At 41.0% G+C, this 25190-nt stretch overlaps 1 protein-coding gene across 2 annotated transcripts; it reads left to right on the top strand.

The window, feature by feature from the left end:
* The first annotated feature begins 13 nt into the window (after nucleotides 1-13).
* mrpl35 (mitochondrial ribosomal protein L35) lies at nucleotides 14-23605 on the top strand. 2 transcript variants are annotated; one of them, XM_073042215.1, is made up of 4 exons: nucleotides 14-32; nucleotides 13777-13969; nucleotides 18150-18291; nucleotides 23201-23605. In XM_073042215.1, the coding sequence occupies exons 2-4, from the start codon at nucleotides 13833-13835 to the stop codon at nucleotides 23387-23389; spliced, it is 468 nt and encodes a 155-aa protein (XP_072898316.1). In that variant the 5' UTR covers nucleotides 14-32; nucleotides 13777-13832; the 3' UTR covers nucleotides 23390-23605. The 2 variants fall into 2 exon arrangements, with proteins under 2 accessions (XP_072898316.1, XP_072898315.1); XM_073042214.1 differs by lacking the exon at nucleotides 14-32 and adding an exon at nucleotides 13229-13320.
* The last annotated feature ends 1585 nt before the right edge of the window (nucleotides 23606-25190 follow it).

The following is a 25190-nucleotide window of genomic DNA, read 5'->3' as shown; positions in this document are numbered from 1 at the left end:
GGGAGCTCCGTATCTACATAGGAAACTAAAATGTAAGCATGGTTTACCAAAGCAAAGAAAACTCTGCGCAACCGATAGATTCTGGCATTGTACCGGATGACTGGAAAATTGCAAATGTCTCACTCCGCTATTTAAGAAGGGTGGGGTGCAGCAGAAAGGAAACTATAGACCTGTTTGCCTGACATCAGTGGTTGGGGAAGTTGTTGGAATCAATTGTCAGGGATGAGATTACGGAGTACCTGGAGGCACATGACAAGATAGGTCAAAGCCAGCATGGTTTCCTGAAAGGAGAATCCTGCCTGACTAATCTACTGCAATTGTTTGGGAAAATTACAAGCAGGGTAGACAAATGAGATGTAGTAGATGTGGTGTACTTGGGTTTTCAGAAGGCCTTTGACAAGGTGCCGCACGTGAGGCTGCAAGATAAGAGCCCATGGAATTACAGGGAAGTTACTAGCATGGGTGGAGCATTAGCTGATCAGCAGAAAACAGAGAGTGAGAATAAAGGGATCCTATTCTGGCTGGCTGCCAGCTACCGGTGGAGTTCCACAGGGGTTGGTGTTGGGACCGTTGCTTTTTACAATGTATGTCAATTATTTGGACGATGGAATTAATGGATTTGTGGCTAAATTTGCTGATGATACAAAGATAGGTGGAGGAGCAGGTAGTGTTGAGGAAACGATGAGACTTAGATAGTTTAGGTCAGGGGTGTCAAACTCATTTTAGGTCACGGGCCGGATTGAGCAAAATGCAGCTTCATGCGGGCCGGATCAGTCGGACGCGTGCGAACGCAGCTTTCGTTGCCTCCGTTTTTTCAGCCTGCTCTCATGTGTCTCAGTCTCTGCTATAACTACAAAGTGTTTCACTTTACAAATTCCGTTTCTTATGAAGAAGACTGCCGAATAAACACTAAAAACCCTGAAAACCTGGTACCTGAATAAACTCAGCATTAGCCATATCATACGCCATAGGCGCTTCGATTACTGGGGCCAGCTTTAATAGTAATTAGATATTATCTCGCGGGCCAAAGATAATTCCACCGCGGGCCTTGAGTTTGACATATATGGTTTAGGTGAACGGGCAAAGAAGTGACAAATGAAATACAATGTTGGAAAGTGTATGGTCATGTACTTTGGTGGAAGAAATAAACAGTCAGACTATTATTTAACACAAAGTACACTGCAGATGCTGTGGTCAAATCAACACGTACAAACAAGCTGGATGAACTCAGCAGGTTGGGCAGCATCCGTTGAAAGGAGACTATTATTTAGATGGGGAGAGAATTCAAAATGCAAAGATGCAAAGGGACTTGGGAGGCCTTGTGCAGGATACCCTAAAGGTTAACCTCCAGGTTGAGTTGGTGATGAAGAAGGCAAATGCAATGATGGCATTCATTTCTCAAGGTTTAGAATATAAGAGCAGGGATGTGATGTTGAGGCTCTATAAGGCACTCATGAGACCACACTTGGAGTATTTGGGCTCCTTATTTTGGAAAGTATATACTGACATTATAGAGAGTTCAGAGAAGGTTAATGAGAATGATTCCAGGAATGAAAGGGTTAATGTATGTGGACCATCTGGCAGCTCTTGGGCTGTATTCCCTGGAATTCAGGAGAATGGGGGGGGGGGTAATATCATAGAAACATTCCAAATGTTAAAAGGCCTAAACAGGTTAGATATGGCAGTTATTTCCCATGGTAGGGGAGTCTAAGACAAAAGGGCATGACTTCAGGATTGAAGGATGTCCTTTTAGAACTGAGATGCAGAGAAATTACTTTAGTCAGATGGTGGTAGATCTGTGAAATTTGTTGCCATGAGTGGCAGTGGAGCCCAAATCATTGGGTGCATTTAAGGCAGAAATAAATAGGTTCTGCCAGGGCATCAAAGGGTATGTGGAGAACGCAGGGGAGTGGGGATGACTGGAAGAATTGTATCAGCCCTTGATTGAATGGTGGGGCAGACTCGATGGCTCAAATGGCCTACTTCTGCTCCTATATCTTATGGTCTTATGCAACCACTAGATAAGTCAGCCACTTTAATGCTAGTACCCAAGTCTCTGAAAGGTAATAATGGAAATCTGAAATAAAATTCTTGGAAATACTCAGCAGGTCATACAGTGTCTGAATATTGTTTTCACGTCAATTAGCTTCAATTGGACCTGGAAATAGGTAAGAAGTTTTAATATGCAGATAAAGAAAAGACCAGAGAAGGACTGTGATGTTCTTATCTTTCTGTTTCGTCAATACATTTCTTGAACACCAAGCGTGTTGTTCTGTCCATCACCTGACACCAAGAGTTGTTCTGTTCATAGGAGTGGAATCAGGAAAAGGCAATCCCAGCAGATGTACATGGTGGGAACTTTCATCAGGACTGGAAAGGAAGGGAGCAGAAGACAGTTTAAGAAGGTGGGGCCTAGCTGGCAAGTGATATAGGTCAAGTTGGCCACATGAGGCAGAAGTCTTGATCGAGGGTTTCGGCCCAAAACATTGACCGTTTATTCCTCTCCATAGATACTGCTAACCTGCTGAGTTCTTCCAGCATTTTGTGTGTGTTGCTCAAAATTTCCAGCACCTGTAGAATCTCTTGTGTTTGTGACTCCACATGTAATGTACAATAATTACTTTGACCAATGCTGGAACAAGTAGATCAAGTTCGTAATTCTCTTCCTGCTGCTGACAATGGTCAGATTCAGATTTATTCGTCATATGTACATTGAAACATACACTAAAGTGGAGCATTTGTGTTGACAATCAATGTCCCTAGGGATGTGCTGGGTCAGCACACAAGTGTCACCACACATTCTGGCACCAATATAGTATGCCAATAATGCTTGATAGCTGTAATTTTCAGGACCTGTGGGTTTGTTGCTGCTTCCAAACTACTTGTAGCAATGGAGAACATATACACATTCTCCATTATTACTCTGTGCTTCTTCCAAATATCACTCGATGTGAGCCCATTTTTGGCCTGATGATTACTGTACTCTAGATGCAATCTCATTAGTGTCTTATATAGTTACAGTAAGACTCTTCTTCATTGAAATAAGGGCCAACATTCTGTTAACTTGCCTTACTATCTGCTGTACTTGTGTACTAGTTTAATGTGTTACAAGCACAAGGACCACCAGTTCAATTTGTCCTCCACCTTTCAGCAGGTTTTTCCCATTAAAATTATATTCCTTTGTTCTTTGACCATAAGTAACAATTTCACATTCTTCCAGCTTATACTCCGTCTACAACTTTTGCTCATTCTCTTGTCCTATCAATATAATTCTGTAAACTTATCCCTGCAAGCGGAAGAAGTGCTACACCTGCCCATTCACCTCTGATCAAGGCCCCAAACACTGCTTCCAGGTGAACAACACTTCAGCTGTGAATCTGCCGAGGTTATCCACTGTGTCTGGTGCTCCCGATGTGGCCTTCTCTACATTAGCAAGACCCGACCTAAATTGGGAGACTGGTTCGTTAAGCATCTCTGCTCCATCCGCAAAAATCAAAATTTCTCAGTGGCCAAATATTTTAATTCTATTTCCCATTCCTGTTCCTCTTGTGCTAAGATGAGGCCACCCTCAAGGTGAATGAGCAATACCTTATATTCCATCTGGGTAGCCTCCAGTCTGAAGGTATGAATATCAAGAAGAGGGACGCCTCACGTCTTAATAAGCTGGTAAGGAAGGCGGGCTCTGTCGTGGGCAAAGTACTGGAGAGTATAACATCGGTAGCTGAGCGAAGGGTGCTGAGTAGGCTACGGTCAATTATGGAAAACCCTGAACATCCTCTACATAGCACCATCCAGAGACAGAGAAGCAGTTTCAGCGACAGGTTGCTATCGATGCAATGTTCCTCAGACAGGATGAAGAGGTCAATACTCCCCAATGCCATTAGGCTTTACAATTCAACCGCCAGGAGTAAGATATGTTAAAGTGCCGGGGTTGATTGTATTTAATGTATTTAAGTAAACTACTTAAGAACTTTTTAAAAGCTATTATTAATGCTTTTTGAGAGAGTGATTTAGATGCATATCATATTTTTACTGAGTTAAGTATTGTATGTAATTAGTTTTGCTACAACAAGTGTATGGGACATTGGAAAAAATGTTGAATTTCCCCATGGGGATGAATAAAGTATCTATCTATCTATCAATTTCTCCTTCCTATGAAAAAATTTCCCCCTTCCTCCTCCTCCTGTTCCCCATTCTGGCCTCTTACCTCTTCTTGGGACCCTCCCTATTGCCTCCCCCAGGCCCCTCCTTCTTCCCTTTTTCCTATAGTGCACTCTCCTCTCCTACCAAATTTCTTCCTCTCTAGCCCTTTACCTTTCCTAACCACCTGGCTTCACCTATCACCTTCCAGCTGGCCTCCTTCCCCTACCCCCACCTTTTTATTCTGGCATCTTCCTCCTTCATTTCCAGTCCTGAAGAAGGGTCTCAGCCTGAAACGCAGACTGTTTATTCCTTTCCATGGATGCTGCCTGACCTGCTGAATTCCTCCTGCATTTTGGGAGTGTTGCTTTGGATTTCCAGCATCTGCAGACTTTCTGGTGTTTAGGATCAGAATCAGGTTTATTATCACCAGCATGTGATGTGAAATTTGTTAACTTAGCAGCAGCAGTTCAATGCAGTACATAATCTAGCAAAGAAAAAATAATAATAATAAATAAACAACTAAATCAATTACGTATATTGAATAGATTTTTTTTAATGTACAAAAACAGAAATACTGTATATTAGAAAAAGAAGTGAGGTAGTGTCCAAAGCTTCAAAATCCATTTAGGAATCAGATGGCAGAGGGGAAGAAGCTATTCCTGAATTGTTGAGTGTGTGCCTTCAGGCTTCTGTATTTCCTATCTGATGGTAACAGTAAGAAAAGGGCATGCCCTGGGTGCTGGAGGTCCTTAATAATGGACGTTGCCTTTCTGAGACACCTCTCCCTAAAGATGTCCTGGGTACTTTGTAGGCTAGTGCCCAAGATGGAGCTGACTAGATTTACAACCAACTAGATTTATCTCTGTAAACGGTCTCTTTCGTTGTTGTAATTTCCCTGCCATTTAACTTTGTATTATTTCGGATTTGGTCACCACACAGTTACTTTGTTCCTCCAAATCAATAATATATATTTTAAACAGTTGCAGTGTAGGAATCAACACACATAGAGATGTCACATCCCCTAAGAAGGATCAGATAAGTTGTGTTGTCTAACTTGAATGAGAAAGGGAAATAAGTTATTTTAAAGTAATTTAATCATGTATGGGAAAGAGGAAAACTTCCTAAATCATGGACAGAAGCAATCATAGTTCCAATACATAAACGAGGCAAAATTGCTAACAATCCAGCAAATTATAGACCAAGAGCATTAATCTCACATTTATGTAAAACCTTGGAAAAAATGTTTATTAAGAGAATGACATATTACATTGAAACCAGATGGAGTATTTTGAAATATCAGATTGGGTTTAGGAGAGGAAGAAGAAACATGGATCCAGTTCCATGTCTAGAATATGAGAGGAGGGCTCAATTGAACAGAGAAAGCGTAGTAGCAGTCTTTTAGATGTAGAGAAAGGATATGATATAATGTGGAAGGAAATTATGTGGATTGAGAATATGAGGTCAAATGCTAAATTGGATTAAAGATTTTTTTAATTGGTAGATCTATCATGGTGCAAGTAGGAAAATCTATTCCAAGTAAACAAGTTGTGGAAAATGGAACCCATCAGGGAAGTATTGTTCGTCCATTATTATCTGCTGTATTGATAAATGATACATTTCCTAATATGGAAAGTAGTACCAGAGTATGGTTATTTGAGGTGAGTGCTATAGTGCCTTTTCCTGGGGTACCTCCATGGTTGTGTGAAGCACCAGTGATGGATATTAAATTAAGTGAAAGGAGACAGAAAAATATAACTGATTTTATATCAAGTTATAGTCTAATCTGATATAAATAATAATTATTGTGGATATTTACAAATATACACAGATGCTTCAAAAATGGTAATAATAGATTAGGGATAGGATTTGTAGTGCCTGATTTCAACATTAAAAAGCAGCTGGGGAATAAATGATTTCTCAGTGTATACAGGTGAAATGACAACTGCACGATTAGCCTTGCGGTGGGTGGAGAAAGAGTTGTAATATTGTCTGATTGAAGCACAACAATCAGAAGTCTAAAAGATTTCCATTCAGAGGCAAGATCAGACATTCTGTATGAGATAATACAAACCTTATTTCAAATTCAAATGATGGGACTCTGTACATGCTTAATGTGAATTCCAGCACATGTTGGTATTGGAGGGAATGAACAAGCGAATAAATTAGCAAAGGAGGGAACAGGATGAGAAGTGGATACATATTCAAATAAATCACAGTAAAGGAGAAATGTGAAACGTTATTACAGGTGAAATAAAAAAATGTGGGGAAACCAATGGGATGAAGAGCGAACAGGAGGACATCTTTATAATATCCAGAAAGAAGTGGGATGGTCAAGGAAGGCAGGGAAGAGCAGGAGGAAGGAGGTGATAATATCGAGATGGAGGTTTGGGCATACACGGTTAAATAATACATTGTTTTTAATGAAGAAACACAATGATAGGAGGTGTGTGTATTGTAATCAACAAGCAATCGTTGATCATGCACTGGTGAGATCACAAGATTGTTTCTTTAAATATAGTATGCAGTTTCTTAAGAATACAGCTGTTTTATAGAATTTGATCCAAATATGATTTGATCTAGGATTTGGAGATCCTGACCTCCTCTCCCTTTCAGAAGGTGGCAATCTTAAAGCTGTTTGCCAACTGCCATAAAACCATAGAAGAACATTGGTTAGACCACGCTTAAGAGTATTGAGTACAGTTAGTTCTGGTCACCACAGCAGAGAGAGTACTGTAGCTATTGAGCAGGATGTCGCCCGGAATGGAGGACTACAAGTAATAAGGAGCGATTGGATCAGCTGGGTTTATTCACGATGGGAATTAGGAGGCCGAGAGGTGGCTATAAAGAATTTTTTTAAATTATGAGAGGCACAGAGAGAATTGATTGTTAGAATTTTATTCCTAGTGCAGAGGAGTCTGGGCCCACAGGTTTAAGGTGAGAGGGGAAAAATTAACAGAGATCTGAAATCAGAATCAGATTTATTGTCATTGACATATGATGTGATTTTTTTTGTTTTGCAGCAGCAGCACAGTGCAAGACATAAAAAACTTGTAACTAATAAAAACAAATTGTGCAAAAAAAGGAATAATAAGTTAGTGTTCGTGAGTTAATAGATCATTCAGAAATCTGATGGCAGATGGAAGAAACTCTCCTTAATCATTGACACGTGTGATTCTGCAGATGTTGAAAATCCAGAGCAACACGCACAAAATGCTGGAGGAACTCAGCAGGTCAAGCAGCATCTATGGAAAGAATAACCAGTCAATGTTTCGGGTCGAGACGCTTCATTGGGTCCTGATTCATTTCCATAGATGCTGTCTGACCTGCAGAGTTCCTCTAGCATTTTGTGTGTTTTACTCTGAATCAGCGAGTATGGGTCTTCAAGCTTCTGTGCTTCCTCTCTGATGGTAGTGACAAGAAATGGACATCAGACACAAAATGCTGGAGGAACTCAGCAGGTCTGGATTTACAGCATCTGCAGAATACTGTGTTTTTGAGAAAAGGGCATGTTCCAGATGGTGAGGTCCTTTAAGGATAAATGCCACCTTCTTGACACATCATTTCTTGAAGATTTTTATTTATTTACTTAGAGATACAGCATGGAACAGGCCCTTCATACAATTGAACCGCACCACCCAGTAACCGACCGATTTAACCCTAGCCTAATCATGGGACAATTTACAATGACCAATTAACCTATTAACTGGTATGTTTTTGGACTGCAGGAGGAAACCGAAGTATTCAGAGGAAACCCATGTGGTCACAGGGAGAACATACAAATACGTTACAGATGGCGTTGGAATTGAACTCCGAACTCTGAGCTGTAATAGCATCACTCTGATCACTACACTACTTGGCAGTGATGCCCTTTGAACACAGGGAAGGTCACGTCCATGATGAAGCTGGCTGAGTCTAGGACCATTTTTCACATAGAGTGTTGAATATCTGGAACTAGTGGAGGCAGAATCAATTACGACGTTTAAAAGGAGTTTGCACAGGTTTGCATAGGAAGGGAGTACAGGGATACAGGCCTAATGCAGATAAATGAAAGTCACATAGATAGGCATGAGACAGCATGGACATAAATGAGCCAAAAGTCCTATTTTTATTCTGTACATTTCTATGATCTTGATCCAAGAGAACTAGGCTGACAAAAAAATCCAAAAATATTCCAGTTATTTGCTCTGGTCACACTGACTTTGTTCAGTTGTGTTGCCAAGAAACAAGAGATGTTAAAATACTGGACACAAGCAAGAGAAAATCTGCAGATGCTGGAAATCCAAGCCACAAAATGCTGGAGGAACTCAGCAGGCCAGACAGCATCTAGGAAAAAGAGTACAGTTGACGTTTCAGGCCACTTCAGTCCTGCCAAAGGATCTTGGCCCAAAACATCAAATGTACTCTTTTCCATAGATGCTGTCTGGCTTGCAAAGTTCATCCAGCATGTTGTGTGTTAAAATGCTTGAGTTTGCACAGAGAAGCCAAACAAAAGCAGTGACCTCTAGTGTTAGGGACCTGAGTTGCAGGCTGGATAAAAACCTTCACCCCATCAATCATTGAAAACATTAATTTCTTCATTTATTAGTGTACAGTGCCTGCAATGTTGTAAGCTCTCTAGGGTGAACGGAAAATCCTACAGAAGGTAGTGGATTCAGCCCAGTACAGCATGGGTAAAGCCGTCCTGAACATTGAGCAGATCTACATGAAAAGTCACTGTAGAAAAGCAGCATCCATCATCAAACATCTTCAGCTCCCAGGCCATGCTCCATTGCCGCTGCTGTTATCAGGTAGAAGTTACAAGTGTCTCAGGACTCGCACCACCAGGTTCAGGAAACACCAGTTACTACCCCTCAATCATCATGCTCCTGAGCAAAAGGAGGTAACTACACTCATTCTATTTCTGCTGGTCCCACAACTAATGGTCTTACGTTAGGGACTCTTTATCTTGTTATTTCATGCTCTTTCAGTTTGGATTATTTCATACCAGTTATTTATCGCTATTTATTTATATTTGCGTCTGCACAGTTTGTTGTTCATTGATCCTGGTTACAGTTATTGTTCTATAGATTTGCTAAGTATGCCCACAGGAAATAGAATCTCAGGGTTGTATGTGGTGACATATTTGTGCTCTGATAATAGACTTTACCTCTGAGCTTTTTGAAAATGCACTGTAGTTACTCACGTGGGCTACTCTGGTTGCAGCTTACAAATCCCTGACTTCAACCATTAAGCAGCAGGTATATGGGAGAACCACCCTCAAACATCCCACCAAATCACACACTAACCTGACACAGAAATACACCGGTATCCTTCCTTCATCACCACTGGAACTCAGTCCTGAACCTCACCAGGACCACGGCACTAACTTCTCCCGTACTTCCTGTGTTAATTCAAGAAGATGGCTTACCAACAACTTCACGAGGGTATGGTAGGGTAATAACTAGTACAACTTTTTACAGTACCGGGGACCCAGATTCAGTTCCGGCAGCTGCCTGTGAGGAGTCTGTATGTTCTCCCTGTGACTGGGTGGGTTTCCTCCAACAGTCCAAAGACGTACCAGTCAGTAGGCTAATTGGTCATTGTAAGTTGTCCCATGATTAGGCTAGGATTAAATCAGAGGATTGTGTGGTGGCTGGAAGGGCCTATCCCTCACTGTATCTCGATAAATAAAATTAGGGAAGGCCAATAAATTTGGGATAGCTTTGCCAGCTATCACAAAAATGAATAAATAAAATAAAAGTAAACAGTCTTGTAAATCTGTAATATTACCTCAAATCAAAATGTTTTATAAGGGAAGAGCTACTGGTTCAGATTAATAAAAGACAGTTTTAAGATTGAAAGCAAGAAAAAGCTGCAGAGAGTTGTAAACTCAGCCTGCTCCATCACCAGCACAAGCCTCCCCAGCATTGAGGACATCTTCAAATAATGGTGCCTCCAGAAGGCAGCATCCATCATTAAGGACCCTCACCATCTAGGTCAAGCCCCCTTCTCATTACTACCATCAGAGAGGAGCTTGAAGACCTACACTCAGCGTTTTAGGAACTGCTTTCCCCCCTCCCCCATCAGATTTCTAAAGGATCCATGAACACTATCTCACTATTCTTCTTTTTCATGATTCATTTATAATATGTTTTATTATAACTTAGTCACTTATTGTGTCTTGCACTGTTCTGCTGCCACAAAAACAACACATTTCACAACATACACTCAGTGTCTATTTTATTAGGTCCACCTACTTATTAATGCAATTAATTAATCAGCCAATCATGTGGCAGCAAATCAATGCCTGAAGGACATGGTCAAGAGGTTCAGTTCTTGTTCAGACCAAACATCAGAATGTGATCTTAATTATTTGTCTTAATGCCAGACAGGGTGGTTTGAGTATCTCAGAAACTGTTGATCTCTTGGGGTTTTCACACACAGCAGTCTCTAGAGTTTACAGCGAATGGTGTAATAAACAACAACAACAACAAAAATCAGTGAGTGGCAGTTCTGTGGGTTAAAACACCTTGAAATGAGAGAAGTCAAAGGAGAATGGACAGACTTGTTCAAGCTGATAGGAAGGCAACAGTCTCTTAAATGACCACATGTTACAACAGTGTTGTGTAGAAGAGCATCTCTGAACGCACAACAGGTTCGACCAGGCATGGGCAAACTACGGCCCAGGGGTTAAGCTTTTTAATCCGGCCCGCAGAACTTGATGAAATTATATTAATAAACCTTGTTAACGTTTTTTCCCCACAATTCTGGCGTTATTTTTTTCAATAAGCCTTACATGTTACATGTCATTTCTGTTAAGTGATGGACATGAGTAGTGCGCAGGTGCACGTACGTTCTCAAAATAAAAAATGCGCTCCAGATCAAATAACGCGCTCTGCATACTGGCGCGCTGTCACTGTTCTGTCAGTGACACTGGTCGTTGTTGAGTTTTGGCACGGGGACAATTGAATAAGAAGGAGCAGGACAAGTAGACCTGCATCTCCTACCGTTTTTGAAATAAAGACAGTCAGGAGGAGAGTGATGATGATAATATCTTGAAGGATAACAGAATTTTCAGTGCTTTAAAATAATAACTGTTACTATTAAAAAAGCTGTATTTTATCCATTTAATTTTCAGTGTTTTAAAAGTCATTTCAATAAATAGCTAAATACCATGGGACTTCAAAGACAGATATTTTGTTGTAATGCATTTGTTCATTTTCAATTGAAATTAAAGCACATGTTTTCTACATATCCCATGATATTTTATTTTCTCTTATGAGGTGTATTACCAAAACACTCCGTCCATCTGCTCCTGGTCCGGCCCCCCTGTCAAATTTTAGAACCCTTTGTGGCCCACAAGTCAAAAAGTTTGCCCACCCCTGGGTTAGACCTTGAATTGGATGAGCAACAGCAGCATAAGACCATGAGCATGCACTCAGTGGCCATTTAATAGGTACAGGGGATATGAAGTAAAGTGCCCACTGAGTGTATGTCAGATAGATAGATAGATAGATAGATACTTTATTCATCCCCATGGGGAAATTCAACTTTTTTTTCCAATGTCCCATACACTTGTTGTAGCAAAACTAATTACATACAATACTTAACTCAGTAAAAAATATGATATGCATCTAAATCACTATCTCAAAAAGCATTAATAATAGCTTTTAAAAAGTTCTTAAGTCCTGGCGGTAGAATTGTAAAGCCTAATGGCATTGGGGAGTATTGACCTCTTCATCCTGTCTGAGGAGCATTGCATCGATAGTAACCTGTCGCTGAAACTGCTTCTCTGTCTCTGGATGGTGCTATGTAGAGGATGTTCAGAGTTATCCATAATTGACCGTAGCCTACTCAGCGCCCTTCGCTCAGCTACCGATGTTAAACTCTCGAGTACTTTGCCCACGACAGAGCCCGCCTTCCTTACCAGCTTATTAAGACGTGAGGCGTCCCTCTTCTTAATGCTTCCTCCCCAACACGCCACCACAAAGAAGAGGGCGCTCTCCACAACTGACCTATAGAACATCTTCAGCATCTCACTACAGACATTGAATGACGCCAACCTTCTTAGGAAGTACAGTCGACTCTGTGCCTTCCTGCACAAGGCATCTGTGTTGGCAGTCCAGTCTAGCTTCTCGTCTAACTGTACTCCCAGATACTTGTAGGTCTTAACCTGCTCCACACATTCTCCATTAATGATCACTGGCTCCATATGAGGCCTAGATCTCCTAAAGTCCACCACCATCTCCTTGGTCTTGGTGATATTGAGACGCAGGTAGTTTGAGTTGCACCATATCACAAAGTCCTGTATCAGTTTCCTATACTCCTCCTCCTGTCCATTCCTGACACATCCCACTATGGCCGTGTCATCAGCGAACTTCTGCACATGGCAGGACTCCGAGTTATATTGGAAGTCTGATGTGTACAGGGTGAACAGGACCGGAGAGAGTACGGTTCCCTGCCGCGCCCCTGTGCTGCTGACCACCGTGTCAGACCTACAGTCTCCCAACCGCACATACTGAGGTCTATCTGTCAAGTAGTCCACTATCCAATCCACCATGTGAGAGTCTACTCCCATCTCCGTTAGTTTGTGCCTTAAGATCTTGGGCTGGATGGTGTTAAAGGCACTAGAGAAGTCAAGGAATGTAATCCTCACAGCACAACTGACCCCCTCTAGGTGAGAGTAAACCTGATTCTGGCTGAATACAAGTTGCTGCCTATGGAACTGTCAGCCAGAGCCAGCAAGATTAAGCTCTATCTGATAATATAATCACATGGATTCAGAATAAATTAATTAGATAAAATTAAATGATAATAGATGTTAAAACTCATGAATATACTTGAGTCAATTCGTCTGTTTACAATCCAGAGAAAACTCATAAACAGCACAGAAATGGGCTTTATGAATCTCTTCCCATGCCCTTGCGACCTTTAAAAATATATTTAATTTTATAGATGAGGTTGAAATTCAGTTGTATTCTGTTCTCCCAAATAAATTATTACAAGCAAACTGAATATTATGTCTTCCGATTATTCATATATTTGCTTTGAAATCGATTAATAGAACAAACGATAAATACACCCTGTTCAGAGAATTGGTGTTAGATTTTGGGTTGCGCGAGTCGGGAAGTTTGACTCCGTGGAACCACCGTAGGTGCGAGTCCCGGGTGAAGATGGCGCTACTGAAGAGTGGAATCGGTGGGTTGTGCAGAACGGTGGCTGGTGATTGTGGGTAGGAGTGGGCGGAAGAGACAGTCTCAGAGGGGAGGACAAGGGTGCGACGGGTAGATTCAGACCCCCCCCACCCCCATGCACTCTACCGAAGGCACGATGTCCCCGAGCCTCGACCCTCACTGCTACCCCAGGGCCCGATTCACTCCCTCTGAGCCCGGCTGCCCCTGGAGCTTTACCCCACCCGAACCATATTCTTGAAATGTTCAGTGTACCTCACATTTTCTGTGTATTTTCAGACACGTTAAATAGACGTTTAGCATAAGTATTTCAGTGTCACAAGTAACATTCAAATATTTAGGCAGGTTTGCTGTGTTGCTTAGCCATTCTAAATGACACGTACTTGTAGGTAAAAGTCTTTGTTTTATGAGTGAAAGCTAAGTAAATGAGCACGGTTTTCAAACTGTTTTATTGCATTTAAAGGAGCATTGAGGCTGCTCCTTCCTCTAGCCCAAAATAATGCTTCAAGAAACGCCTCCATGCAGCAGCTGGTCTCCAAGTTTTCCACCTTCAGCCTTCGCCATGATTCATCTCCGACCATTTCTTCAGTAACCAAATTGAGATCAACTATGGAGCATAAATTTATTTGTGCACACAAACTTGCTGTTTTCGAAAGGTAAGTGTTAAATCTCTTTTCATATTCAGGGAGGAAAGTGAATTTTGATGCAGTTTAACAGTTGAAATGCCAATTTTCTGATCATTACTGTGTCTATTTGGTTGTATTATTATACCATTAGTAACAGAGCAATGAGCCTGTTCTTCTTAATTTAGCTTGGTATTGTTTATACTTTAGAGGGTAGGAATTCACCCTCTGTCTTTGTACTAAACATGCATTACAGTAATTATTGTCAGAATTTTCACATTTCTGTTTCCAACAGGATATCGGTCCTTTTGGAAATAGAAAAAGTGAGGAGGTCCTGAAAGGATAACTAAGGGCGCTAGGTAGAAAGTTGAGAAGCAGGACTTCCAGGGTAGCAAATCTCTGGATTGTTGACTGTGCCAAGCGCCAGTGAGGATAACAATAGGATGATTTGGCAGATGAATGTGTGACTGAGAAACTTGTACAGGTGACAGGGTTTCAGATCATTATGATCTCTTCTGGGGAAGATATGACCTGTACAAAAAGGACAGATGACACTTGAACCCAAGGGAGACCAAGATCCTTTCAGGAATGTTTAAACTAATTTGGCAGGGAGATGCGGATCCAGGGTGATAGGGCTGAGGAAGGGGTGTCAGTTTACAAGCAGAGGAAGAGTGTAGTGAGAGGCAGATGATAGGGCAAATTGCTGTCAGTGGGATGAATTGCAATGTTAATCAAAAAGAGTGAGAGACAAAGTTGAAGATTTTGTATTAGAAACCATGCAGCATACAGAATAAGGCAGATGATCTTGTAGTGCAGTTAGAAATTGGGAAGTATGATATTGTGGGTACCACTGAGTCGTGGCTGATAAAAGAATACAGTTGGGAGCTTAACATCCAAGGATACACTTTGTATCAAAAGTAAAGGAAGGTAGGCAGAGAGGTGGGGTGGCTTTATTGGTTTAAAAAAAAATCAAATCCTACAAAAGAAGTGACATATAGAAGAAGATGTAGAATCGTTGTGGGTAGAGTTAAGAAACTGCAGGGGTAAAACAACCCTGATGGTAGTTGTATACAGGCCTCCGAACAGTAGCCAAGATGTGGGCTACAATTACAACGGGAGATAGAAAAGGCATGTCAAAAGGGCAATGTTATGGGGATTTCTCATGCCTCTGTAGATTGGGAGAATCAGGTTGGTGCAGGATTTCAAGAGGGGTAATTTCTAGAATGCCTACGAGATGGCTTTTGAGAGCAGCTTGTGGTTGAGCCCACTAGTGGATCAGTTGTTATGGATTGGGTGTTGTGTAATAAACTGAATTTGATTAGGGAGTTTAAGATAAAGGAACCCTTCGGAGACAGTGATCATAATATGATAGAATTCACCCTGCAGTTTGTGAGGGAGATGCAGAAGTCAGACTTATCATTATTACAGTGCAGTAAATGGAATTACAGAGGCATGAGAGAGGAGCTGGCAAAAGTTGATTGGAAAGATGATGGCAGAGCAGCAATGGCTGGAGTCTGTGGGAGCAACTCGGAAAGTGCAGGATAGATACATCCCAAAGAAGTAATCTAAAGGCAGGATGACACAACCGTGGCTGACAAGTCAAAGACAACATCAAAGCAAAAGAGAGGACATGTAATTGAGCAAAAATCAATGGTAATTTAGAAGATTGGGAAACTTTAAAAATGCCGACAGAAGCCACCAAAAAAGCCAGAGGTGGGAAAAGATGAAATATGGAGGTAAGCTAGCCAACAATATCAAAGAAGAGACCAAATGTTTTTTTCAGATATATAAAGAATGAAAGAGAGGCAAGAATAAATATGGACTGCTGGAAATGACGCTGGAGAGGTAGTAATGGAGGACAAGTAAATGGCAGACAAACTAAATAATTATTTTGCATTAGTCCACCATGGATTGGTAGTATGGTAGTAACTGGTAGTATGTTGAAGATTCAAATGCGCCAAGGGGCAGAACTAAGTGCTGTTACTACTACTATGGAGAAGGTGCTTGGGAAACTGAAAGGTCTGAAGGTAGGTAAGTCACCTGGACCAGACGGACTACACCCCAGGATTCTGAAAGAGGTAGCTGAAGAGATTGTGAAGGCATTAGTAATGAACTTTCAAGAATAAATAGATTCTGGCAAGGTTCTAGAGGACTGGAAAATTACAAAGTCACTTCACTCTTCAAGAAGGTAAAGAGGCAGAAGAAAGGAAATTATAGGCCGGTAGCTTGACCTCAGTGTTTAAGAAGATGTTAGAGTCCATTATTAAGAATGTGCTTTTGAGGTACTTGGAGGCACATGATAAAATAAGCCAAAATCAGCATGGTTTCTTTCAGGGGAAATCTTGCTTGACAATATCTGTTGGAATTCTTAGATGAAATAACAAGCAGGATAGACAGAGGAGAAACAGTGGATGTTGTGTACTTGGATTTTCAGAAGGCCTTTGACAAGGGACATGAGGCTGCTTAACAAGATGAGCCCACGGTGTTGCTGGAGAGATACTAGCATGGATAGAGCATTGGCTGATGGGCAGGAGGTAAAGAATGGGAATAAAGAGAGCCTTTTCTGATTGGCTGCAGGTGGTTATTGGTGTTCCACAGATGGTGCGACTGTTTCTTTTCACATTGTATGTTAGTGACGGATGACGGAATTCATGGCTTTGCAGCCAAGTTTGCAAATGATACAAAGATAGGTGGAGAGGCACGTAGAACTTGGACAGATTAGGAGAATGCACAAAGAGGTGTCAAATTGAATACAGTATTGGCAAGTGTATGGTCATGCACTATGGTAGAAGGAATAGATGTGTAGGCTGTTTTCTAACTAGAGAGACAATTCAAAAGTCCAAGATGCAAATGGACCTGGGAGTCCTTGTGCAGAATTCACTCAAGATTAATTTGCAGGTTGAGTTTGATGAGGAAGGCAAATGCGATGTTAGCATTCATTTCAAGAGGACTAGAATATAAGAGCAAGGATGTTATGTTGAGACTTTATAAAGCACCGTTGAGGCCTCACTTGGAGTATTGTGAGCAGTTTGGGCCTCTTATCTTAGAAAGGATGTGCTGAAACTGGAGAGGGTTCAAAGGAGGTTCGCAAAAATTATTATAGGATTGAATGGCTTGTCATATGAAGAGCATTTGATAGCTCTGTGCCTGTATTCATTTGAATTCAGAAGGATGAGGGGTGACCTCACTGAATCCTATTGAATGGTGAAAGGCCTTGATAGAGTGGATGTGGAGAGGATGCTTCCACTGGTGGGAGAGTCTAAGACCAGAGACCAGGTTGAGTCTGTGGTGAGGAAGGCAAATGCAATCTTAGCATTCAATTCGAGAGGACTAGAATATGATAGCAAGGATGTAATGCTGAGACTTTATAAAGCACTGGTGAGGCCTCACTTGGAGTATTGTGAACAGTTTTGGGCCTCTTATTTCAGAAAGGATGTGCTGACATTAGGGTTCAGAGGAGGTTCAGGAGAATGATTCCATGTGTGGAACAATTGATGGCTCTGGGCCTACACTTGCTGGAATTTAATAGAATAATGGATTGAGATATTGAAAGGCCTTGAGAGAGTGAAAGTGGAGAAGATGTATGGTGGGGGAGTCCAGGACCAGTGAGCATTGCTTTAGATAAGAGGGACATCCATTTAGAACTGAGATGGGAAGAAATTTCTTTAGCCAGAGACTGGTGAATCTATGGAATTAGTTGCCACAGGCAGCTGTGGAGGACAGTGGCTGGGTGTATTTAAGGCGGAGGTTGGCAGGTTCTTCATTAATCAGGATGTGAAAGGTTTTGGGGAGAAGGCAGGAGAATGGGGTTGAGAAGGAAATGGATCAGCCATGATGAAATAGCAGAGCAGACTCGATGGGCTGAATGGCCTGATTCTGCTCCTATGTTTTATGGTCTATGTTGATATCCAAAAGAGGAAATAAGTAGTAGTTTAACTGCCAAGGTTTTTAATTGATGCCCCCTGTCAAGCTGGTCTGTTGATTTCTCAGGTTGACTTATACACCTCACTGTAAATGATCCAGCAATGTCAAGTTCCACTGTAAATTTTTTTTTGCATTCCGGTGTCATTGATAAGAAAACAAAAAAGGTTTCCTGAAACTGTTAATCAAAGGGTGAAAGTAATCAGGGGCACCTACCCTGAGAAACTTGAAGTATACAGAGAACAATTTTATTTGTTAAATTAATCTCCAAAATATTTCTTCTTGTGCATAGTGTGACTCCTCAGTTTCCCAGTTTTCAACAGCCTGTAAGAACCCTTACCTATTGTAGCATCCGCAAAGGAAAGCGTAAAACAGTGAAATCTGTTGTCAAGAGATTCCTTCGGCTACATTGTGGACTCTGGGTGCGAAGGAAGGTAGGTACTTCCAGCATTCTGTACATTCTAAAGGAACTATCACAAAATGAATTATGAACTAAATGAAGAAATTATACAGCTGGAGTTTTTGTTGACGAATAGGTGTAGGATAGTTATGGAGCAGAATTCCAAAGAAATTTCACTTCACATTTAGTGGAGCAACTAGTGCAAGGTCATTGCAGCATGTAGTTAAGAATTAACTGGCATCTTGGCCATTGCAATAATGATTGCAATAAAGTTGGCATTTAGAAATAACAAAGTTTGTTGCAATTGTAAAGGGTGTTTTTGCGTCCACACGTGGAGAACTGTGCAAAGTTTTGGAATCCTTGTCTAAGGAAGTATATTCTAGCATTAGAGACAGTCTCTAAGAGGAGATTTGCCTTGCTGATTCCTGGGATGAGACAAAGGCAAGCCTTAATGCAAGAAGTACTTGTAATAAGATGGATTGTATTCTTCAAGTAGCTACATTTTCCAAAATGAGAAAGAAATCATGGAGGGTATTCCTAGAGTAATGCAAACAAAGAATCAGGCTTTCTTAAATCTGGTCATGGATAATGAGGCATGTTCTCAGTATAAATGTTCCCTTAGGACAGGGGTTCCCAACCTGTGTTCCAAGAACTCCTCAGTTAATGGTATCAATCCATGGCATTAAAAAAGGTTAGAAAGATATTTCCAGGAGGTACTTCATTACACTCAACAAAAATTAATCCTACTGTGAGGAAAGATTTTAAAGAGGAATAAACCAACTACAACTGACCAAATAATTTATCATTTTATAAGAGGAAACATGCAAAAACGATAAAATTAACAGCAGACTGGAAGACTGACACAAATTCAGAGTCCATCAAAAATGGACAAAAAATAACTGGAAAATAAGCAATCGGGGAAAACGGGCAATTAATATAAAAACAGCCAATAAGAGTTAATCTTTAAGTATATAGCGCAGAGGAGAGAGTTCCAAATGAACATTGGTGCTTTAGCAAATGAGGTTGGAGAAATATTTACGACGAACAAGAAAATGCTATAAGAGTTAACTTACTTTGCTTCGATCTTTATGGTCAAAGATACTACAAGCAACCCATGAGTACTGAATACTATTAAATAAGGCCTGTGGGAAAAGCCTAAAAATTACAGACCCGTGATCCTCACATCTGTAGTAAGGAAGTTATTCCTGAAAGATAGAATTAATGAGCACTTAGAAAGGCAGGAACCGATTAGAATTGGTCCAAAAGGCTTTGACCCGTGTGATCCAGGGAAAATTGGATTCAAAGTTGCTTGGCAATAGAAGACAGAGGGTGATGGTAAAGAGTTGTTTATTTTGATTGGATACCTGTGACTAGAGGTGTTCCACAGAGATCAGTGCTGGGTCTGGGTCCCTTGTTTCTTAAATAAGTGAATGATTAGGATGGAGATGTAGGAGGCGTGGTCAGTAAATTTGCAGATGAGATAAAGGTCCCTGGAGTTGTTAATAATATAGATAGTAGACTTGTGTTACAGTGTGATATTGATGTGTTGGTGAATTGGACTGAAAAATGGCAGAACGAACTTTACTCTTGATAAGTATGAAGTGATGTATTTTGGAGTTCAGTGAGTCTAGGATAAACACATGAGGGACTTTAGTATGCAAGTCTAAAGATCATTGAAGGTGGCAGCACAGTTGGATAACAGTTTAGCAGGCATACTAGCCTTCGTTAATCAGGCCATTGAATACAAGAGCAGAGGGGTTATGCTTCCACTTTATAAAATATTGGTCAAGCATCAGCTAGAGTAGTACATGCATTTCTGGTAAACACACTATAGGAAGCATGTGATAGGGCTAGAGAGGATGCAGAGGAGATTCCCCAAGATGTCACCTGGGATGGAGCATTTCAATTATGATGAAAGTCTGGAGAGTATATTTCTGCTTTTCCTGGAATGGCGGAAGTTCAGAGGGGACATGACTGCGGTATATAATGCTATCATGAGTCTAGATAGGTATTCTGCAGGAAACTTTATCCCCAAGGACAGTTGGATAAAAATAAAAGACATAGACTTTGGGTAAGAAGTAAGAGATTTAGAGGAGATTTGACAGGATCTTTATCACTACCAGAGAGAATGGTGGAAGCAGAGTCACTAAGATGGAAGAAGTGCCTAAGCATTGAAGATTATGTGCCAAATTCTGGAAGATGGGGTTAATACAGATGGGTGCTCACTGGTGGGTGTGGATGTGGTGGCCTGAATAGCCTGTTTCCATGCTGCGTGACTACATTATGACTAAGGTCAGTGAGGAATTAAATTCCATCATCATCACTAGTATTAGGCAAACTAATACTGAGGATAAAAACTGATGTCCCATTATCTTGATGGCTTGCTTTCTCAGATCCGAAGTAAATGGATTGGTTGTAATCTTCCAAAATTCCTTAGAATCTGGAAAAGTGCTGTGAGGAATTGAAAACAACCAATTCATAAAGGGCAACACAGTAAAAAGTGGGGAGCTATATGCAAATTAGCCTAGTATATTTTGTTGAAAAAATGCTGGAAACAGTTGAAGAGATAATAGCATATTCATGAAGAAGGAATGTCTGATAAGTTTATTAGAATTCTTTGAAATGACAGCCAGAATAGAGAGAGGGGAGGCAATAGAGAGAGGGGAAGACATTCAACAAAATGTCTCATGACACGTTCAGTAACAAGATCCCATGGTGTTCGAGATAATAAACTGGCATTGATGGAGAGTCAGTGAATAGGTGGGAAGCAGTAAGGAGGGAAGTGGGGTTCACTTCCACACTGGCAAGATTACAGTCGAGAGCGGCAGGGCTCAGTGTGGGACAGCTACAGGTTACAATATTAACAACTTGGAACAAGAAACTTACTGCCCCTTACGCCACTGGTGTTTAGAGCAGCAATGAAGGTCCTCCATATAGAAGGAATCCTCATTGCTGTTTCCATAACAATTTATTTTTGGCCATTCAGGGTTTTCCTGAGCTGAACCCCCAAACCTGGAAGACCGGTGGACCACTCTTAGTCTGGCCTCAACCCTTTGACCCGTTTGACATGGGCGACCCTACCAAGCATAAAGCCCTGACTCCAGCCAGCATAGCTCTCCGGGTCATTGAGGCACGCAAGCCTCCAAACAGGGTTATGGTCCTCTTGGAGGTGGAACAAGAGAACAAATATACTACTGACAAATACACAGAAAATACAAAAGTAGTTGGGAAGGCACGTGGGGAAATGTGAAATTCATTTTGGAAGTAAGAGTGTTTGTGGCATGGTAGGGAGTGGTTAGCACAACACTTTACGGTACCAGCAACATGGGTTCATTTCCCGCTGCTAACTGTAAGAAGTTTCTATGTTCTCCCTGTGTCTGCATGGGTTCCCTCCGGGTGCTGTGGTTTTCTTCCACAGTCCAATCAGTTGGTATGTTAATTGGTCATTTAAAATTGTTTCGTGATTAGACTGGGGTTAAATTGGGGGATTGCTGGTCAGTGCAGATTGAATGGCCTATTCCACACTGTATCTGAATAATTTTAAAAAACCTAAAGAATCAAGCTTTATCGAAATGGAGAAAAGATGAAAACTGCAGCATGGATAAATTGGGCCAAAGGGCCTTTTTCTGTGCTGTATAACTCTTAAAAATACATGAATTAAACAAAGGAATTTTGGGAGTACCTTGTTCACAGAAAACTAACATACGTATGCAGCAGGTAATAGGGAAGACTTTGGTGCCTTGTAAATGTACAGTTTTTCATAGCTTTAATTATGACCATTGTTGTAAGACCAGTTGTGGTAGTCTGCTCCACCACTCAATTGGATATTGGGTGATCTGGCATTATAATCTAAAAAGGGTAGAATTATAAAAGTTGGGAAATCTTAACAGCAATTGCACAAAATATTATTCACACCTCATCTAGAAAGTTTTAAGTCCCCCTATTTAAGGAAAGATATTATTGAAGTCAGTTCAGAGAAAATTCACTAAGATAATCCTAGATTTGAGGGGATTGTGGTATGAGAAAATGTTAAACAGATTTGAATTCTGTTCATTTTAGTTTAAATAAATAAAAGGTGATCTTGAAACATAACATTTTTGGAGTGCTGGACAGGGTAAATACTGAGAGAATATTACCTCGCATAGAAGAGGCCAAAACCAAAAGGTATGGTCTCAGAATTAGAGAATTCCCATTTGAGGGGAAAATTCCTTCTGAGAGTTGAGAGTTTTTGTAAATTTCTATAAAGTGCTGTGGAGTCTGAGCCCTTGTTTATTTAAGACTAAGATAGACAGTTAGTAACATAATAGGGGATTATGGAGAAAGGGCAGCAATGCCGGATCAACATGATCCTACTGAATGCTGGAGCTGCCTACCACACCTGTTCTTACTATTTATAATCTTATAAGTGAACCTATGAAATACATGTGAGACCAAGTTTAAAAAAAAAATCAGTAATTGTTTGCTAAACCTATTTTTCTTGTGTGTATTTGTTTGTTTATTTTTGTTTAACGATCCAGTGCCGAGTGGGCTCCTCTGGCCCTTCAACCCTTGTCCCCCAGCAACCCCTGTCAAACTGAATTAACCCTAACCTAGTATTGGTACAAATTACAATGATCAATTAACCTACTCGGTACTTCTTGGACTGTGGGAGAAAACTGGAATACATGGGGAAAACCCACATATTCCTCAGAGAGGACGTGCAGACTCCTTACAGAATGGTGCCAGAATTGAACTCCGAATTCTGGAACATCCCGTGCTGCCTGCTACACTACTGTGGCGCCCATGTTTCTTTGGATTGTCCAGCAAATGTCAAAAAGCATGAATTTTTCACTCAAACCTGCTTTTTCTTTTTTGAGAATGAACAGGCAGTGTCCTCAGGGTTTGAACCGAGAATGCACGTGAGTTCTGCTAATCAGATCCTCAACAATGCTCTTTTATTTCAGGCAGGTTATAAGAAAAAACTTTGGAAAAAGAGACCTGCTAGAAAAAGGCGACTTAGACAACATGTCTTCTGCAACAAAACCCAAAGCAAGATGCTGGACAAAATGACCACTGATTTCTGGAAAAGGCGGAACTGGTATGTGAATGATCCATACCAGATGTACCATGATCGAACAAACCTGAAGGTTTGAACATCTGTGACACTTATGCCAAAATCTGCAATTGGTGGCTTTGTTCCTGGAGCAGAATTAGCAGCTGCTGCACTGAGCATACTTGGAGCTTGATGGAGACCAACTTTAAAATCATTGACATTGTGAATGCTGAAAAGCTGGAAAAGATGGTCCTTTTGTCCTTTGTTTCATGCACGTCTGTATTTAATGTAATAAAACTTCCCAACAATCCAACAATGTCATTTCTTACTATGTTTTTGAGGATCTGGCACTTTCAGTGTCATTGGGACATTCCCTAACAAGAGTTGCAGAAGATTTTTACTGAGGTCCATGTCTGGTTGTTCAGTAACAAAGAAACTAGGGCTAAACAATACAAGGGAAAATGGGCCCTCAGCTTTCCAGCCCAGAACCTTCAGATTCCCTCAATTTTCTCACTTCTGTTTCTTAAATATCCTCAATATCCAACGTCATGGCAAGCTAACAAAGACTTAGTCAGTGCCTTCTCCTTTAGTTGGGAGTTATTTTAAGTTTGTATGATTATGCACACTTAAATCATCTTTAAATACTTCACCATCACATGGGGGGCATTCTATGTTGATGATATGTCAACTTGCCAAGCAAAATTGTGGGTCTGCTATTTTGGTACCGGATTGAGTGTTTTGATGCATTTCACTCTGTTTTGATGTGCACATAAGTAAACTTGAATTGTGATTCATATTAAAGGTAACATAAATACAAGGTCTTGTTGGCTTCCAAAAAATGTTAGAATTGAAAGACTTAAGTTACTATTCTTCTTATGAAGTATCTTGTCTCTATTTCATATCTCTGTACTGGGACGCATCTCATGGGTAACAAGGTCATGAGACTAAACAAATTGATGAAGGTGAAGTAGTGTATATGGATTTCAGCAAGGCATTTGATAAGGTACCCCATGCAAGGCTTATTGAGAAAGTAAGGAGGCATGGGATCCAAGAGACCTTGCTTTGTGGATCCAGAACTGGCTTGCCCACAGAAGGCAAAGAGTGGTTGTAGATAGGTCATATTCTGCATGGAGGTCTCTGACCAGTAGTGTGCCTCAGGGATCTGTTCTGGGACCCCTTATCTTTGTGGTTTTTATAAATGACCTGTTGAGGAAGTGGAGGGATGAGTTAGTAAATTTGCTGATGACAAAGGTTGGGCGTGTTGTGCACAGTGTGGAGGGCTGTAAGAGGTTACAGCAGAACATCGATAGGATGCAAAACTGGGCTGAGAAGTGGCAGCTGGAGATAAGTGTGAGGTGGTTCATTTTGGTAGGTCAAATATGATGGCAGAATATAGTATTAATGGTAAGACTCTTGGCAGTGTGGAGGATCAGAGGGATCTTGGGGTCTGAGTCCATAGGGCATTCAAAGCTGCTGCGCAGGTTGACTCTGATTAAGAAGGCATATGATGCATTGGTCTTCATCAACCGTGGGATTAAGCTTAAGAGCCAAGAGGTAATGTTGCAGCTATATAGGACCCTGGTCAGACCCCACTTGGAATACTGTGCTCAGTTCTGGTCACCTCACTACAGGAAGGATGTGGAAACCATAGAAAGGGTGCAGAAGAGATTTAGAATGATGTTGCCTAGATTGGGGAGCATCTCTTATGAGAATAGGTTGAGTGAACCTTGTATTTTCCCCTTGGAGTGGCAGAGGATGAGAGGTGACCTGATAAAAGTGTATAAGATGATGAGAGGCATTGATCGTGTGGATAGTCAGAGGCTTTTTCCCAGGGCTGAAATGACTAGCACGAGAGGGCACAGTTTTAAGGTGCTGGGAAGTAGGTACAGAGGAGAGGTCAG

This window comes from Hemitrygon akajei, chromosome 4 (genome assembly GCF_048418815.1).
Source record: "Hemitrygon akajei chromosome 4, sHemAka1.3, whole genome shotgun sequence".
NCBI classification, from domain to species: Eukaryota; Metazoa; Chordata; class Chondrichthyes; order Myliobatiformes; family Dasyatidae; genus Hemitrygon; species Hemitrygon akajei.
This window is presented reverse-complemented; position numbering and strand designations above follow the sequence as displayed.

Coding starts and splice junctions, on each gene's coding strand:
- mrpl35 (XM_073042214.1), top strand. CDS start 13,296: ATGGCGCTACTGAAGAGTGGAATCG. Junction 13,321..13,776: donor GCTACTGAAGAGTGGAATCG/GTGGGTTGTGCA, acceptor TTGCATTTAAAG/GAGCATTGAGGCTGCTCCTT. Junction 18,292..23,200: donor GACTCTGGGTGCGAAGGAAG/GTAGGTACTTCC, acceptor CTTTTATTTCAG/GCAGGTTATAAGAAAAAACT.